This window comes from Pollachius pollachius (assembly GCF_949987615.1).
Source record: "Pollachius pollachius genome assembly, chromosome: 12".
Taxonomy (NCBI): domain Eukaryota; kingdom Metazoa; phylum Chordata; class Actinopteri; order Gadiformes; family Gadidae; genus Pollachius; species Pollachius pollachius.
The window spans coordinates 3,300,993-3,316,723 of record NC_136945.1 but is presented as its reverse complement, the minus strand read 5'-3'; the positions used below and the strand labels follow the sequence as shown (position 1 = coordinate 3,316,723).

At 44.4% G+C, this 15,731-nt stretch overlaps 1 protein-coding gene across 1 annotated transcript in view; it reads left to right on the top strand.

Annotated features, from left to right (window-relative positions):
* The first annotated feature begins 2,884 nt into the window (after nt 1–2,884).
* Nucleotides 2,885–15,731, top strand: part of LOC307083960 (tensin-2-like) — a 32,072-nt gene continuing 19,225 nt past the window's right edge. Inside the window, exon 1 of the mRNA XM_079748040.1 lies at nt 2,885–3,119. Coding sequence (XP_079604166.1) covers nt 3,006–3,119 — 114 coding nt within the window. The 5' untranslated portion in view covers nt 2,885–3,005. The remainder of the gene's footprint in view (nt 3,120–15,731) is intronic.

Here is a 15,731-nt window from a genome sequence, read left to right as displayed (position 1 = left end):
AGTAATGCTTTCTTTTTTTTTTAACTTGTTGAGTATATAGGCGCCGTTCAGTATTATGCCTCCTAGCCCAATGATGTCAGATGCATGCAGAGGATGAGCAATCTGCTCAGCCAGATAATCAAGTGCTGTCACCATTATTCCCAACCTTCGTGCTGATGTGAAAGCAATAATGGACCTTATGCTGGATGATGGCTTCAATTAAAGACTCTCCAGGTCTCTCCTGTTTCTCTATCACTCACTTAATATTTCTAGAATGAGTCACACTTCCTGAGGTGAGGCACTAAACCTCTGCGTGCTGACGTGATTACATCTTCCAAGTTGTGATGAGTTGGGCGCAAAGAGTACATTAATAGAGAATGTGGGCCCTCTTTATCCCCGTAAGTCTCAAACGGCGCAGCCACACCTGCGAAATATATTTCTAGAAGGTAAAACAGGTTAGTTTATACAAAAACTTCTTGGCGACATTTCTATTAAATTATTTTTCTGGTTTACTTTCTATAGGGTATTAGGCTACGTATTTATTATACTGCTTCACAATGCATGGCAATTGGTTGTCAGCCAATTACATCCAGTCAATACTTTAGTTTGGTCTCTTCAAGTTTCACTTCACCCCATAAATCACATTTTGTGACAATGAGGACTTGAAACAGTCCCGTCACCCTGGTTCTCCCGGTGTGGTCCATGCTTTTAGTGTTGCGTCAGGAACGCAGTGTCTCTTGACCCCCTGCCGAGACCCGTGCTGCATGGCAGCAGCTGATTCGGGTCCTGCTGTGCCTCTCATCTCATACTCCCAGCTCATAAAGGAAGTTTTCACAGACCTAGCATCAACAGACTTCTTCTGACCGTTTCTAGGTTGTCTCTGCCAGGATTCGGACTATAGTCTATGCCCTGGCGCCTGCCCCACCCGTCACCAGTTCTGACATCTAATGGGGAACTCCTAGTCTTAAACTTAATAAAGTGGTTTTGCCGCCAATTGTGGTATACAGACACAACACTGGCAAGATTTTTAAAAGCGGGGCACTACAATAATATATATATATACCCTTTTAACAAGCTGCGTTGTTAAGTAATTAAGAAAAGCCTATGTATGCAGTGGCTTATATCCATTGTGGTTGCTTTCTCAATCCCCCAATGGGCTCACAGTTTGTGTTGGTGCATGAATAAGAGTCTGCACACTGAACAACCAGCTGCTGTTTTCCCTAGGAGGTCCTCAAGATTTGTTTATTTTTTCAAATGTCAAACCTTCATATGTGCTGCGATAGCTACCATTGGCTCCTGTCACTAATGGCTACGACAACATTTTAATAGTGATTTTCTCGCCCTGATATTTGTTTTGTTTTTCCATTAATGGTTGATGTTTAAGTTGCAGAGTGCATGGCCTGGTCACCAAGAGACAGCTGATGTCATGGCACCAGCTTTTTACCACCAGTGAGATGCACGAATTTCCTTAGTTCTGCTTTGCCTTGAGGAAAAAGATTCTGAACCCAACTTAAAGTCTAATTCGTCACAGATCGGCTTTGTCTCCATTTATGTTCAGTGGGCTCTAGCTGGAGGCAGTAAACATGGTTTTTGAATGGGTTTATTGTGAAGCCATAGTTTGGGGGATTTGGCAGCTGTGTGTGTTTGTGTTTTCATGCAAGTTTAACTGATATAAAACAAATCCAAAAATGTAAGAACAGAGTCCCTCATTGTCTTTGCATTATTGATTCAACAAGGGAGAGGAAGGAGGAAAGCTCCAATGGTCATCAGCACTTCAAGGCTGCCTAACGCACCCATAGGGAAACATAGGGCACAGATGACATTTTGAGACACCTGTGCCCTGATCATCTCAATATATAAAACCAAAACCAATTGGACAGAGCCCACATCTTGGCGGTTCACTCGTTAATGTTTATATTGCATCACCACAATGGACCAAAGACTTGAAGTGTATCCAAGCTTCTTCTTTATTTTTCTAGACCCGCAGTGGATGTTGAAATGGGGCTAATCAAATGAGCATCCTGTTGGGCCACATTACGTGAGGCTGTCCGGGGAGTGAGCATGTTGGAGTCAGCCACCATCTAATCACTCCCCGATGATAGAGAGAGAGAGATTATGACCAAAAAGAGGGAGAGAGAGTGTATGACCGAGAGAGGGGAGCGAGAGAGAGAGGGGGGACATAGCTGAAACTAAAGAGAGGGGAAGGCTCTGACATCAACCAGGCAAAACAGCTGCCCCCCTTCGCTCCCATGGAGAGTGATAGCCGGAGAGGTAAAGAGGGAGAGATAGGGGAAAGAGCTGGATGAAGTGAAGGAATGAGGAAGAAGAGTGGAAGAGTGGTCTGTTAGCATTCTGGAGGAGGAAGAGAGATCCCAGGGCTCTGGAGAGCTGAGAACGAGGGATTGGCAAGTTGGAAGAAGGAAAGGAATGAGAGAGAGCGCGAGGGAGGGAGGGAGGGTAAACTGAAGCGAGAGTGTGTGGCTGTATACATTCACACTCTGCAGCCTGGATCGACAGTGAGCGAAGCCAAAGGAAAGTTGTGTACAGAAAGAGTTGTTGGTCTGTGTGAGGCGTGAGAGAGAGAGAGAGGCTGTAAGGGGAGACGTGAACGGGGGGCAGAAGGAGAGTCTTGTGCGGGACCTTTTTAAAAGTCAGCACGCCAGGCTGTTTAGGAGTGAAGGGCAGAGGGGTGTGAGCGGAGTCTCTGGGGAACAGGAGGTGGAGAGGTGGGGGGAGAGGGGGGCAAGGCGGCATGTGGCTCGCTCCAGGAGGACTCTGGCTGTCAGGGAAACACTAGCAGGTTGGTTCTTACTATGAGGGACTGAGCCAGGGAGTAGAACAATCAGAGGGAGGGAGGAGAAGAAAGGTGTCTGTCGATCGAGAGAGAGAGAGAGAGAGAGAGAGAGAGAGGGTCAGCGAGGGCAGAGCAGCAGAGGCCAGAGTTTCTTGAGGACAAACTCCAAGACACTTGGTGGAAGTGTTAGGGGGGGTAGAAGGCAAGGGCAAGTGCCCGGGCGGCTGGAACTATGGGGTGCATTCACAGTGCGGTGATCCGGAAGGGAGCGGACCAGGGAACTTCTATGGACCGCAACCCGCACACGGACCCCGCTGTATCTCCCGGCATACTGCAGCTGGCTGGGGTAGGTAGTCGAGAGAGACCTTTTCGTTTCACAGCTGTTGGCGTTTGGAGAATCTGCATGGGTTGGCTAGTAAAGTGAAGTTCATCTGTAACATTAGCAGGTGGTGAAAGTATGTTTTGTGCTTGTAAAAGAGGCCATCTGTTGAGTTGTAAGATAGGTCACTGCTGTATGTGGGGTGAGGGTTAGGCGTGTGTGAGCGCAGGGCTACCTGGGACTGATGCGGTGAAGACAATGCACTCATAGGATGACCAACAGAAAGGCTGGAGATTGGTTGTTGCTAGGTAGAGGAAGGGTAAATGATGGATGCGAACCAAAGGAATCCCATGCATTGACACACATGTTGTGGGGACTAAGAATGGACTGGTGCCCATTTGTTCTCCATTTCCAATACCTCTTTTCCTCCCTGCACACCGGGCACGTGTTTACGGCCCTGTGTATGTGGGGTCCCCCTGAGCTAGACCCTTAGGTGATTATGATTGTCCATAGATCCGATGACCTCTACTATATATGTGTATATAAATACTATAGGACCAATTGATGTACTCACAACCTTTGGACCCAAGCACCCTCGGCAGTAGGAAGCCTCCTAGTGGAGTGGTTGCATTCACATTATATCATGTCACATGACTATGACACAATCAGATCTCTAATACGATGACAGCGTTGACAACACTCGCGTATGATGATGGAGAGAAAGACTTACTCAATGACTATCAAAGCCTTGCTCAATGACTATTTTATGTTATTGTTTTTCTTGTTGTTTTTACCGCTTGTTCATCTCAGTTCAAATTCAGTGTTATTATTATTATGATTATTATTATCAGCCTCATTTCCTGTTGATCAAGTCCCCTGGGGGAGAGAGGGGCTTCAGGGGTGAAGAGGAAGTGGTATCAGTTACTGTCCGGTTGCAACTCTTGTCGTCTTTCTGTCTGTCCGTCTGTGGCTCTATATAGCAACATTGGCCTGTGCAGCTTCAAAAGCCGGCCAGATGTCTATGCATGCCAAGAGATTGATAGGCTTCTGCGCTTCAGAGACCCTATAATGGTGCCTTTTAAGCACCAAGGCTCCATGCAACGGTATTGGGCACGCGGGCTCATGTGTCATGCACGAGGAATAAATCAAGCGGCCGCATGTAGGAGGGAAAAATGTGAAGTGAATTTAAGACGTGTCACCGGACTTCCCATGAGAAGTCCCACTTCCGGCTGCGTTGTGTTCTCTCTTCTGCGCTTGGGGAGCTGGAAGCATCAGCTTCCTCAGGTCCTCATGATCTCAACACACGTGGGGGGAGAGTGTGTGAAGTTCTGGCAAAAACATCACTCTTCAAACACACAAGCTGTGTTAGGAGAGCAATGAGAGTCATTTTATGCCGGAAATGTGTGTGTGTGTGTGTGTGTGTGTGTGTGTGTGTGTGTGTGTGTGTGTGTGTGTGTGTGTGTGTGTGTGTGTGTGTGTGTGTGTGTGTGTGTGTGTGTGTGTTTGTGTGTGTGTGTGTGTGGGAGCTAGCAGAAACGTAGTCCCCGCTGAATGGGTGTTCTCTGTGGCGGAGGAATGAAATGTGTCATACACTCTCTCACCACACCCCTGCTCCCCCCTCCAGCCCCCTAACCCCCACTCACACACACACACAAACCCATACACACACGCACACACACACACACACACAAACACACATAACCCTCATCCCTCCCACACACACACACACACACACACACACACACATAAAGCTATTCTATTTCCCAGACGGATACAGACAGTAACTCAACCTGCAGCTCCTCTGTGTTTCCATGGAGGGTCAGAGGGTCCGGTCCCCACAGCCCACCATCATAAATACCCTGATACCCTCCTGCATAGGGAGCCCACCCTAATAAACCCACCTGCTGCCGTCCTTTTGGGATGGAATGTGTGTGTGTGTTTGTATTTGTACCAGCGTGTGTGTGTGTGTGTGTGTGTGTGTGTGTGTGTGTGTGTGTGTGTGTGTGCATGGGTGTGTTTGCGTATATGTCTGTGTGTGTGTCAGTGCATGTGTGTGTGTGTGTGTGTATGTTTGTGCACATGTGTCTGTGTGTGGGATCCTGTTGGTCCTCAAGAGCTAGCTGTCACTGGATAGACTGCAGGAAGGTATTCAATTCCAAGGGGTGTGACAATACGGTAGTGCGTGTGTATACGCGTTAACTCAAAGCAGCATACTTGCAACTGAGTTCACCTTTAAACAAACAAATCCTGTTTGTCTTCTCTACGATACTTTACAACAGCATTATAACGTTGCCTTGGAGCAACGACATGCCACTTAAGAAAGCACACTGAGGCCAATCGATCAAGCCAAACAAAGTGAAAGAGGCAGCAATAAAGTAATGAAGACCTTCACTATGTATGCTTCAGTCTGTACCTTGACCCCCCCTTAACTTCATATCAATGATGTCAAAGTTCTCTCTCTGGCCCCTGAGGCGCTCTCATATGGATGCTTGGGGGGTGACATAGGGCTTTGGCTGGGACCGACATAGAGGGGGTGGCTTCTGCCCCATGGCCCACCGCCACCTCTCTCTCTTGCACACACACACACGCGCGCACACACACACACACACACACACACACACACACACACACACACACACACACATACACACACACACACACACACACACACACACACCAATCACTTCCATAGATGGGATGATTCCAAAAGCTTCACCCATCTTTTACCACTAGACGATACCCTTGTGTTAGAGAATGGGTAGATATGTACATGTATAGTTTTTGATGCTGGTGGGAGTGGACATATAACAGGCCTACCGCGTGTCCCAACATTGGTCCTGGTAGATATAGCCTAGTTGCGGATCCCAAATTCACCGATCAGACCCCAGATCCATTTATATTTTATATTTTATTATATTTTTTGCAAACGGAAAGTGTTTCGTGGGCCGCCATCATTCCCGTCAATACGATTCCTGTCATATTTTGTTCTATCCTTGAAGGTTCAGTGGATAGAAGGACGGTTGATGCTGACCAATTAGATCTCGCTCCGTCTTTTTTTTGTTGTACTCCGTCGTCACAGACAGTGTTGCCAGATTGGGCCAAATTTCCCGCCCAATCTGGCAACACTGGCTGCAGCGCGTAAGGCACCTTGGCACTTTGAACTAGCGCGCTTTCCATCATGTTGGTATACATTGTCTCACTACCAATGTAATGTTCAAACCTTTGAATGAACTGGGAAACCAAAACATCGGAAAAGGGAAATCATCAATGAGGTAGGGTAAGACGTATTCGATATTTTGTCTCTGACGATATTCTTACTTGTTTACGAACATATTCCTCCACGTTTATCAACAAAAACATGTATTGCACACTGTGGCTCATGATAGAGGATAGGTGTAAAGACATGGTTGTATTATAGGTGTTTCCAACGGAGTCTTGCCTATGTCATGTCATTTAATGCAATGTCTGGCAAAATTGAAAAACATAATTAACTAATTTTCTGCATCTAATTGTCAAAACAAGTTCAAAGAAGTATTCAATCATGGAGTCATACCAATCTGTATGTTTTCAAGTGATTTGTTGTTTATGGACAAGGGCTCATGTGCTTGATATATTCTCAATGAAAAAACTACTTCAAATCTTTATGCAACCCTCGCTATTGGTCTCCCCAATGCGACAGGGATGTCATACAGAGACACAGGCCTATTCATACATTCCTCCAAGGCAACAGCACATTCATAGCCTACCCGCTGAGCAGATTGATGAAAGGCAGAGTTGGACGGATCGTCAATATGTTGATCACACAATTTCTACTTCTGCTCTGGTGCATTAAAGGTCGAAACAGCGAACTCCCTCAATCAAGGCATTGTTCTCTCTCTGTGTCTGTATCTCTATCTGTGTCTCTCTGTCTCTGTCTCTGTCTGTGTCTCTCTGTCTCTGTCTCTGTCTCTGTCTGTGTCTCTCTGTCGCTGTCGCTGTATTTCTCTCTCTGTCTCTGTCTCTGTCTGTGTCTCTCAGTCTCAGTCTCATTCTCTCTCGGTTTCTGTCTCGGTCTCTCGTCTGAAAATGGAGCAAAGAGAAATGGCATAAAAGGTTAATAAATAATAATAAATGTCAATTTGGTGATGAACTCTCATTGACATCTTCTCAGTGGTGTTAAAGTTCAACAAGCTGCCATGTCCCCCCAGGATGGCAGCAATGGCCTCCCTTCGTATCGGAATTATTCACCTCATGAAGCATTTAGACGGTGACCTATGATGGTCCTCCACATTGGACATGTGACATGTAGCAAAAGTACAAGAAGCACTCAGTATTTCTGAGTCAATAAATAATGTTTTTTAGAAGAGTGTGTGTTTTTGTGTGTGTGTGTGTGTTTGTGTGTGTGTGTGTGTGTGTGTGTGCGCGCGTGTGTGTGTATGTGTTTGTGTGTGTGTGTGTGTGTGCTTACACACCATGTCGTGTCCTTTTCCACTGGGAAATTCAATGCCCCTCCTGTTTAGTATAGCCAGGTGTCGGAAAAAGCAAGTTGTGGTTCCTCAACCATTGGACCATTTAGGAGGAAAATAAATGTCAGTGTTGGTTGGTAGGATGTTTGTAGCCTCCCTACACACACACACACACACACACACACACACACACACACACACACACACACACACACACACACACCTCTCACTTACTCACATACGGACCGTTCTCTCTCTCACACACAAGCTCTCTCTTTTCCACACACAACGCACACACATGCATCTATACACACCCCCACCAAATCCACATTTGGTGGGGGCGTCATTTCCTGTACCTTAATTTAAGATTTCATGTTTCACCCTCAATGTTGTTGTCTGTTTAAGCATAATGTGTGTTTAACTTGTGTTTTGGTGAAGTGTGTACTTGCCTAGTGGTTGTTTTGCTCAAATCCCTTCGCTGAGTTTCTCTTATGAATGTTGACATGTGTTTAACATTTAGCTTTTTATAATATGTTTAATACATATATAATCATTGGTGTAGTTTGCGTGAATGAATGTTGTTATATTCAATCAAATCAATCAACTATAATGGCATGATAGTTAGTTCTTATGTTGTGTGCCAAATCTGGTTCATTATTAACCATGCCCTTACTTACCTATTCCTTTCTTGTTCTTAGTCAAAATGATTAACACAATTTGCGGTTGTTTAAAAATCTGGGTAGGAAATGCATACATGATGATCTAATCATCTCTCCAACTACCAAGCCCACAGAAGTTGATGTGTCAACAGCTTTCACGTTGAGAACAGGATTGTACCACTAGCAGCGCTGAACATAAATTAATAATTGTAGGACTGGGAAGAACCTTTTATACCCAAGACCTTTTTATATTTAATAGTATCAACAACATTTAAGCGGCTGTACTTAACTGTATTTTCCTAATTTCCATTCAATATTTTTTCACTTTATTACTTTTAATCCACTGCTTATGTGTTTGAAGAGACACATTTGTATATATTTAAAACTGTGTGTGTGTGTTCTTCATTCACTTAAGCAGTGGAGTATCAAATATAAAATATATTGAATGGATATAATAAGGATAAAGATTTAAATTTGAACTTTCATACATTTAAAGCTGTGTGTGTGTGTGTGTGTGTGTGTGTGTGTGTGGATTTGTGTTTGTATGCGTACATGCATGTGCATGCTAATGCATATATATATATATATATATATATTTATATATATATATATATATATATATATATGTGGTCTCAAGGAGAGGAGAGCAAGGGACATGTTGTTTGCTCAAGTACAAATATATCTCATAATTAAGAAGTGATTTATGTTTGTTGGAACAAAGCTTGACAAGAATAGACTAGGGAGGATATGTTGTAATTGTGCCACCATCTGAAGTTGCAGAAGGAGAGATATTATTGAGAGCCCTCAGACCCTATTTAGGTCAACATTGCAAAGTAAACCTTTATTAACACAAAATTATTATTGTCAAAGGCACGACATTGCAGCCTTCTCACAAATGCCTTGACACCGTCGCACTTTCTGAAAATGATACACTCTGTCCTAGTTTTATCTGTGTTGGAATAGAGGATGTTTGTTTGCATGTTTACGTGTTGACACTCAAACCCTGCCTCTAACTCTATTGAAGCTGATGGAGTGATAAGAATAGACTCCTCTCTGGTCCTGTGGCTCAGTACAGCTGACAGGCACTCCTTCTCAGAGAAGATCATCAGAATGTGGCATCCGTTTTATCCACCTAAAAACCCTGGCTGCACTTTTTTCCGTGTCAAAATTAAATTTTGATGCCCAAATCCTGAAAGAGCTTTTTCTTCTGGCATAAAGAGTGAACGATGCGCAGCTACACGGCCGCAGCTGCGAGCGCATGAAGTCATCCTTAATGCATCCTGCGAGTGGTGCTCTGTGTGAGACTCTTGAGCACTCCCTCGCTCTTTATCCTGCTTTCCTGCAGAGTGGGTGCTCGTAGTTGACACAAAATGCTAGGCAAAGGTATACGCTCTGTAAGATCTGCCTTCCGTCGTTCATTTCCCATACAATTTCACCTCAGGTAACCGGCCCCCCCCATCCCCCTGTCTTTTGTCTGCTATGAGGGAGACCCCCATCTGAGGGTGTAACAGGAGGGAGTCCCCCCGGTGTGAATGTAGGGGTGGGGGTAGGGGTAGTGGTTAGAGCCATGTGGAGGGAAATCTGTGCACTGACCTACATGTCTGGGGAAAGAGGCCGATGTCCCCTGAACTGAACATCCAGGTTGCATTAAATACAGTTCAATTGTTATTGGTGTGGAAAAATGACTTCAAAATATGTTCCACAATCTGGGTTGGATTAATAAAAGGGCACATATCTAGAAGCATATATTTATAACAATGAACATTGAATATTGAAGCACATCAATACATTTACACATCCATAAGTATAATATATAATGAATAAATAATGCCACTACTACACTGTTGTGTAGTCTGCATTTTTTATTTAGACACATCCACGCATGTCATTTTTTTTCTTCTTCAGGCAAATGGGAACCAACCATTCACACCACAAGTATTCAAGTCTGCATTAGGACGGCAAACCCTGCTGGCTTTGATCACTGGGGGGCAGCAATGAATCATAGACATTGTCCAGAAGGCGTCTGTAATGCAGCCAGGGCCTAAGTGGAAATAGACAGGCAGGGTCTGTTTGTTAGACGTCTTGGTGCTCTGGGACGGGATCAACCCTGAAGTAGAGGGAGGTGAAGTCTCTTATTTAGTTGTTGTTTAGTGCATAAGTTGTCATGTTAAGTGTCTACGTTTTTTGGTGTCAAATTGTTAATTTGTGTGCACAAATTGTTGCTCAGGGACAAATTGCTGTTTGTGTGCAGAAGTTGTTGTTTAACATGCGCAAGTTGTTGGTTCTTGACAAATTGCTATATTTTGTGCACAAGGTTTTTTAAGTTATTGCTTACTGACTAATTGCTGTTTAGTGTGCACAAGTTGTTGCTTAGTGACAAATTGGTAAATAGTGTGCACGAGTTGTTATTAAATGTGCACAAGTTGTTGCACCAAGTGATGCCAGGATGCATTCCCAAATGCCTTCAATCCCACACACGGCTCCACACACTCCGCCTCTCCCCCCTCTCTCAATGGGTCTGACCAGGCACCACCAGCTGTTGCACCATCATGGAGTTGCATTGCATGAGGATTATTATTTTGGTACACATCCTTCCCCGGTCACCGTGGCGATATCCAGAATCAACCTCTGATTGTCGGTCAAATGGCAGGTGCCATGGATCAGTGTGGAACATCTTTACACTGAATGATCAGTCTGGATCGGAGGACATTAGAGAGTAAATATAGAAGATGAACAAAGTGCCACAGATGCCTGCGATCATCACAGAGGACACAAATAAGTACGAACCAACTGGGCACGTGTTTGTGTGTGTGCGTGTGCGTATGTGTGTGTAGTACGCGTGCGGTTGTCTGCATATAAACAAGTATGTGGATTCTTTCCAGTTTGGAACTTGAATAGTTGCCCAGGGAGATGCATGGGTTGAAAATGTGTCAGGCTGGGGACTCTGTTATGCTATCCTTCTATTGTGATGCTATTGTGATGTACTGTATATCTCGGTCTTGTCCTCATGTTTGCACTATAGCTTTTCCACTATGGGCAGCTTTTCAACTTTAGACCTTTGTGTCTTTATAATGCATGTTTTGACCCTTCAAACACCTTTTGATGCTTTCAATATGTTTTTCATCTTTGGGTATTATCTGTAGTTGTATACCTCTGAAGAAAAATAACTGTTGGGTAGGCCTTCAACATTCAAGCTCCACTGTGTATTTCCAGGTTATTCCCGGGGAAACAATGTCACCAGAAATATCAGCACTAGTTTCCACTAGCGTCACAACTGGTTCTCAAGCACCAATCCAATTTTTTTTTTTTAAATAAATTATGTTAAATATTCCCACAATTTATTGTATATAAATAATAATACATTTATTATTTATTATTGGTTATCTCTTTTTGGCAAAAGGAATGATATGATTATTTTTGCCAACAGATACAAAAATGCCCAAAAGCTACATAAGTTTCTCTGCTTATGTCTTCTCTCTCTCTCTCTCTCTCTCTCTCTCTCTCTCTCTCTCTCTCTCTCTCTCTCTCCATCTTCTCTATCGGTTCTCTAGTTAATATTCCTCTCTCTCTCCATCATAGTTTAGCCCCAGGCAAGGGAAGAAGGAGATCAGAGTCCTTTAGCTTTACAAGGCTGCTAAGTATTCACCATTAGTGTTTAACTTGATGCATGTGCGCCAACGCGCATGTGTGTGTGTGTGTGTTTGCTTGCGTGCAAACACATACAACCACCCCACACGTGTTTACATACTCCAGCGAATGTGTACTGTACTTATGTTTGTATTAATGCATGCTCGAGAGAGAGAGAGAGAGAGAGAGAGAGAGAGGAGTGGTGGAGAGAGTCTGTGTTGCAAACAGAGGGGGAGAGAGAGAGAATGAGAGGGAATGAGAGGGGCAGAGACAGAATGAGAGCAGCAGAGCGAGAAAGAGGGAAAGAGAGACAGCTAGAATGGGGAGAAAGGATAATGGAGAGAGAGTGAGAGAGAGGGGGAGAGAGGCAGAGAGGCAGAGAGAGAGAGCAACCGAGAAAGAGAGAGGGACCGCTAGAGAGTGTACGTGTTATGGGAAGAGACACAGGAAAGCAGAGAGGCAGCATGAGTTGTTAAGGGAGCGAGTGAGTTGGTGAGCGATAGAGAGAGAGAGAGAGAGAGAGAGAGAGAGAGAGAGAGACACACAGCTAGAGACAGAGGTACAGTATCAGTCCCAATCATACGAGGTTGGCCAGAGAGAGGGACCTGGAGAAGCTTCTTGAAAGGTAAAAAAGAAACCGTCTTCTGTATTTTAAAAGCTTTCATACTCTTATCTGGATGACCACGTGCAGCGTGCACACATGTTTCTTCATTCAGCAGTGATTGTATTTGTAAAGCATGTTGTGCTTTTAAACACCTGAAAGTTATCCAGTATGATATATGTAATAGTTAGCATTATTATATTCAAGTCATTTAGCCATCATGTTCTGCCCAAGTAAGAAAAAAAAAAAAAAAAAAACATTCAATGAGAAGCATTTCTGTGACCTACAAAGAGGACGTTGATTACATTTTTCATACAAGGGAGTGAATTCATCGGCTTTCATTTTTAATGAGGCAGTTGTAACCATGGGCAGGGCAGGGCAGGGCAGGGAAAGAGAGTGACTTCTGGAACTTCTGAGTGCACCCAATATAACCAAGTACTCAATGCTTCATGCAGACTTTTTCCAAAATGTATTTAACTGTCTTGTACGTGGACGTGTGCTGTTGTTTCTGTTTACATTCCAGAGGAAAGGAACGATAGACGTATATGCTGTGTTTGTCTAGTGTAATGTGTCTGTGTGTGTGTGTGTGTGTGTGTGACTGTTACCTATGTTTACGTTGGCATGTCCTCTCCTTCCCCTGTCTCTAAGTGTTAGACTGACGGATGTTGGGAGTGTGTACGTGTGCGAGTCAGTGTGTGTGTTTTCAGAACCTATAGTCAGCTGTCCCGACATCAACTGATGCTCACTAATTATGACACACTGAAACACAGATTGCCGCCGCTGAAATTGAGCCCCAGCAGCTGCTGCTGCTAATGCGCGGTGCTGATTTATGAATTATTATCTAGACATGCGATTTCATCCTTTAAATTGAAAAATGTACAATCATCCAAAGAATCTTATAGATCATAGAATATAAATTGTATTGTAAATGTTGTTCAGTCTGCCTTAATATAGTATAAGGGTTAGGGTTAGGGACACTAATGACTCCCTTTGGCCTTTATGCATTCCATCATGTGTTTTCCATTGTAGGCTTTCCATTGATGTTTTGTGTTCATTTGTGTTTGCTAAATTAACACATGTTAGCAGTGTTGCTGAGTGTTATTTCCACTGTACTCCACTGGCCATGCTTTGCTCAGCCACTGCCTGTATGTATCTTTTTTTTTACTGAGATGGTCCACAAAAAAACTCTTGATGACCGTTAAGTGGTACACATAAATTCAAAGGTTGGGAACCACTGATTCAAAGGACGGGCATGCATGCTGATATAACACGGCCAGCAGTGTGTTGCAGTGCATTGACTGTGCATAGAGTCCCTCAGGTTTAAAACTACTATTTATTTTTGGGGTGGAGGAAGCAGAAAGCGCAACAAAAAACAATAGTCTTTTTGCTTACTTTTATTTGAGCCTCCCTGCTGCCGCACCTGCCAACTGGAGTACTGTGGATATGTGTTGCTCTGTCGACAGAATCAATGCTCCCCTCGCATCATCTGAATCAATGTTGCTGCCACAGTGTGGCGCTGGCATTTCTGTAGCATGCTGCCCGATGGGACGAGATCAATGTTGTGTCATTTGGTCGCACTGTGTGTGTGTGTGTGTGTGTGTGTGTGTGTGTGTGTGTGCGCATCTGTGAGGGGGAGGGGGGGATGTTTGTATGAATACAAATACAAGCATGCACGGACCCACATGCACGCTCACATACACATGAACGCACAAACTCACATGCACACCATACAAACACACACAAACAAGAACACACACACACATACACACACACACACACACACACACAAACACACACACACACACACACACACAGACAACAGACATTGTGGTTATATTTACCCATATTTTTTCATTTCCTGTGCAGCTAAGCCTGCTGCTAGTAAAAGCCCTGTCTGCGGAGTGTGTGTGCACAGTTCCAGGGATTATATGGATGCTATGTTTGTTAATGATGATAACAAAAAAGCACAGCTGATTTGATCCATCACGTTTCTTTTCTAGGGAAGGTCAAAGTATTGTGTCAAAGGTAATCTAAATAGGGTTTCGGAAATTCTCCACCAAATACAATTGTTCATATATCGTCAACAGCCATAAAGCATACGTGGGCACATACAGCATTTGCTACAGCCACGGGACAACATAGGTCCCATGCTCATCACTGTGTAATGTCTCGGTGTCTGGAAGCTAAAGGGGGCTCTGAATTTAGCCATCAGAGCAATGAGATGCATACGGAGAGACAATATACACAACCAGACCCCCAGTCTCCAGGGGCGATAGTAGTATCTGCAATAGGAAGGTCTATTGAAATAGCCCCCTCTCCCTCAGTGATCAGGAGCCATGCTCAGCTGTTGACCTCTCTCTCTCTCTCTCTCTCACTCAACCAATAATTACACTATCTCTGTATCATTCTCTGTCTACCACTCTCTCACTCTCTACCAATAATCTCTCTTACATTCTCTCTCTCTTACACCCTCCCTCTCCTGTCCTCTGCGTATTCTCTTTCTCTTTTGCACTCTTTTTCTGTGGCAGTATTTCTCCGTCTCTCTTTGCCCATCATTGATTTCACTATCTCTCACTCTGTTGTTCTCTATCTTTACTCTCCCTCACCCTTGTTTTCTGTGTGCATGCCTGCATGTGTGCCTGCGTGTGTGCCTGTGTGTGTGCTTGCGTGCGTGCCTGTGTCTAGTTTCTGCCGCCACTTTCTCTTCATCTTCCCATCTTTGTAATTTGCTCTTTCTTCTTCTGTTCCTCTCTGATCTCATGTTGACCATGGGTCCACTAAAGCTTGTTATCACCCCCTTCCCTAAACACCTCGGTACCCTTCAACTTTGCACCACCAGCCTCCCTCCGTCCCCCCTTCATTACCCTGACCCTACGTCCCTCTGACCCTCACTAAGCACCCGCTGAATCTAGGTGGGCCTTTGTCACACGATGGCAGACCATGTTTGTTCAGCAGGCGGCCATACTTATTGGCCCTGGCAGCAATGTTTGTGGTCAATATGTTTACCCTACACACACACACACACACACACACACACACACACACACACACACACACATGCACACACACATACACGCACGCATGCACGCACGTACGCACAAATGCACACACACACACACACACACACACACAAACATACACACACACACGCAAGCACACACACATGCACGTGCGCACACCCAAACACACACACACACACATACATGCACACACACTAACATACACATACACAACACACACAAACACACACACACACTTTACAGAGAAAGAATGAAGGGAGGGATGGTGGATGTGAAAGCTTAGGAGG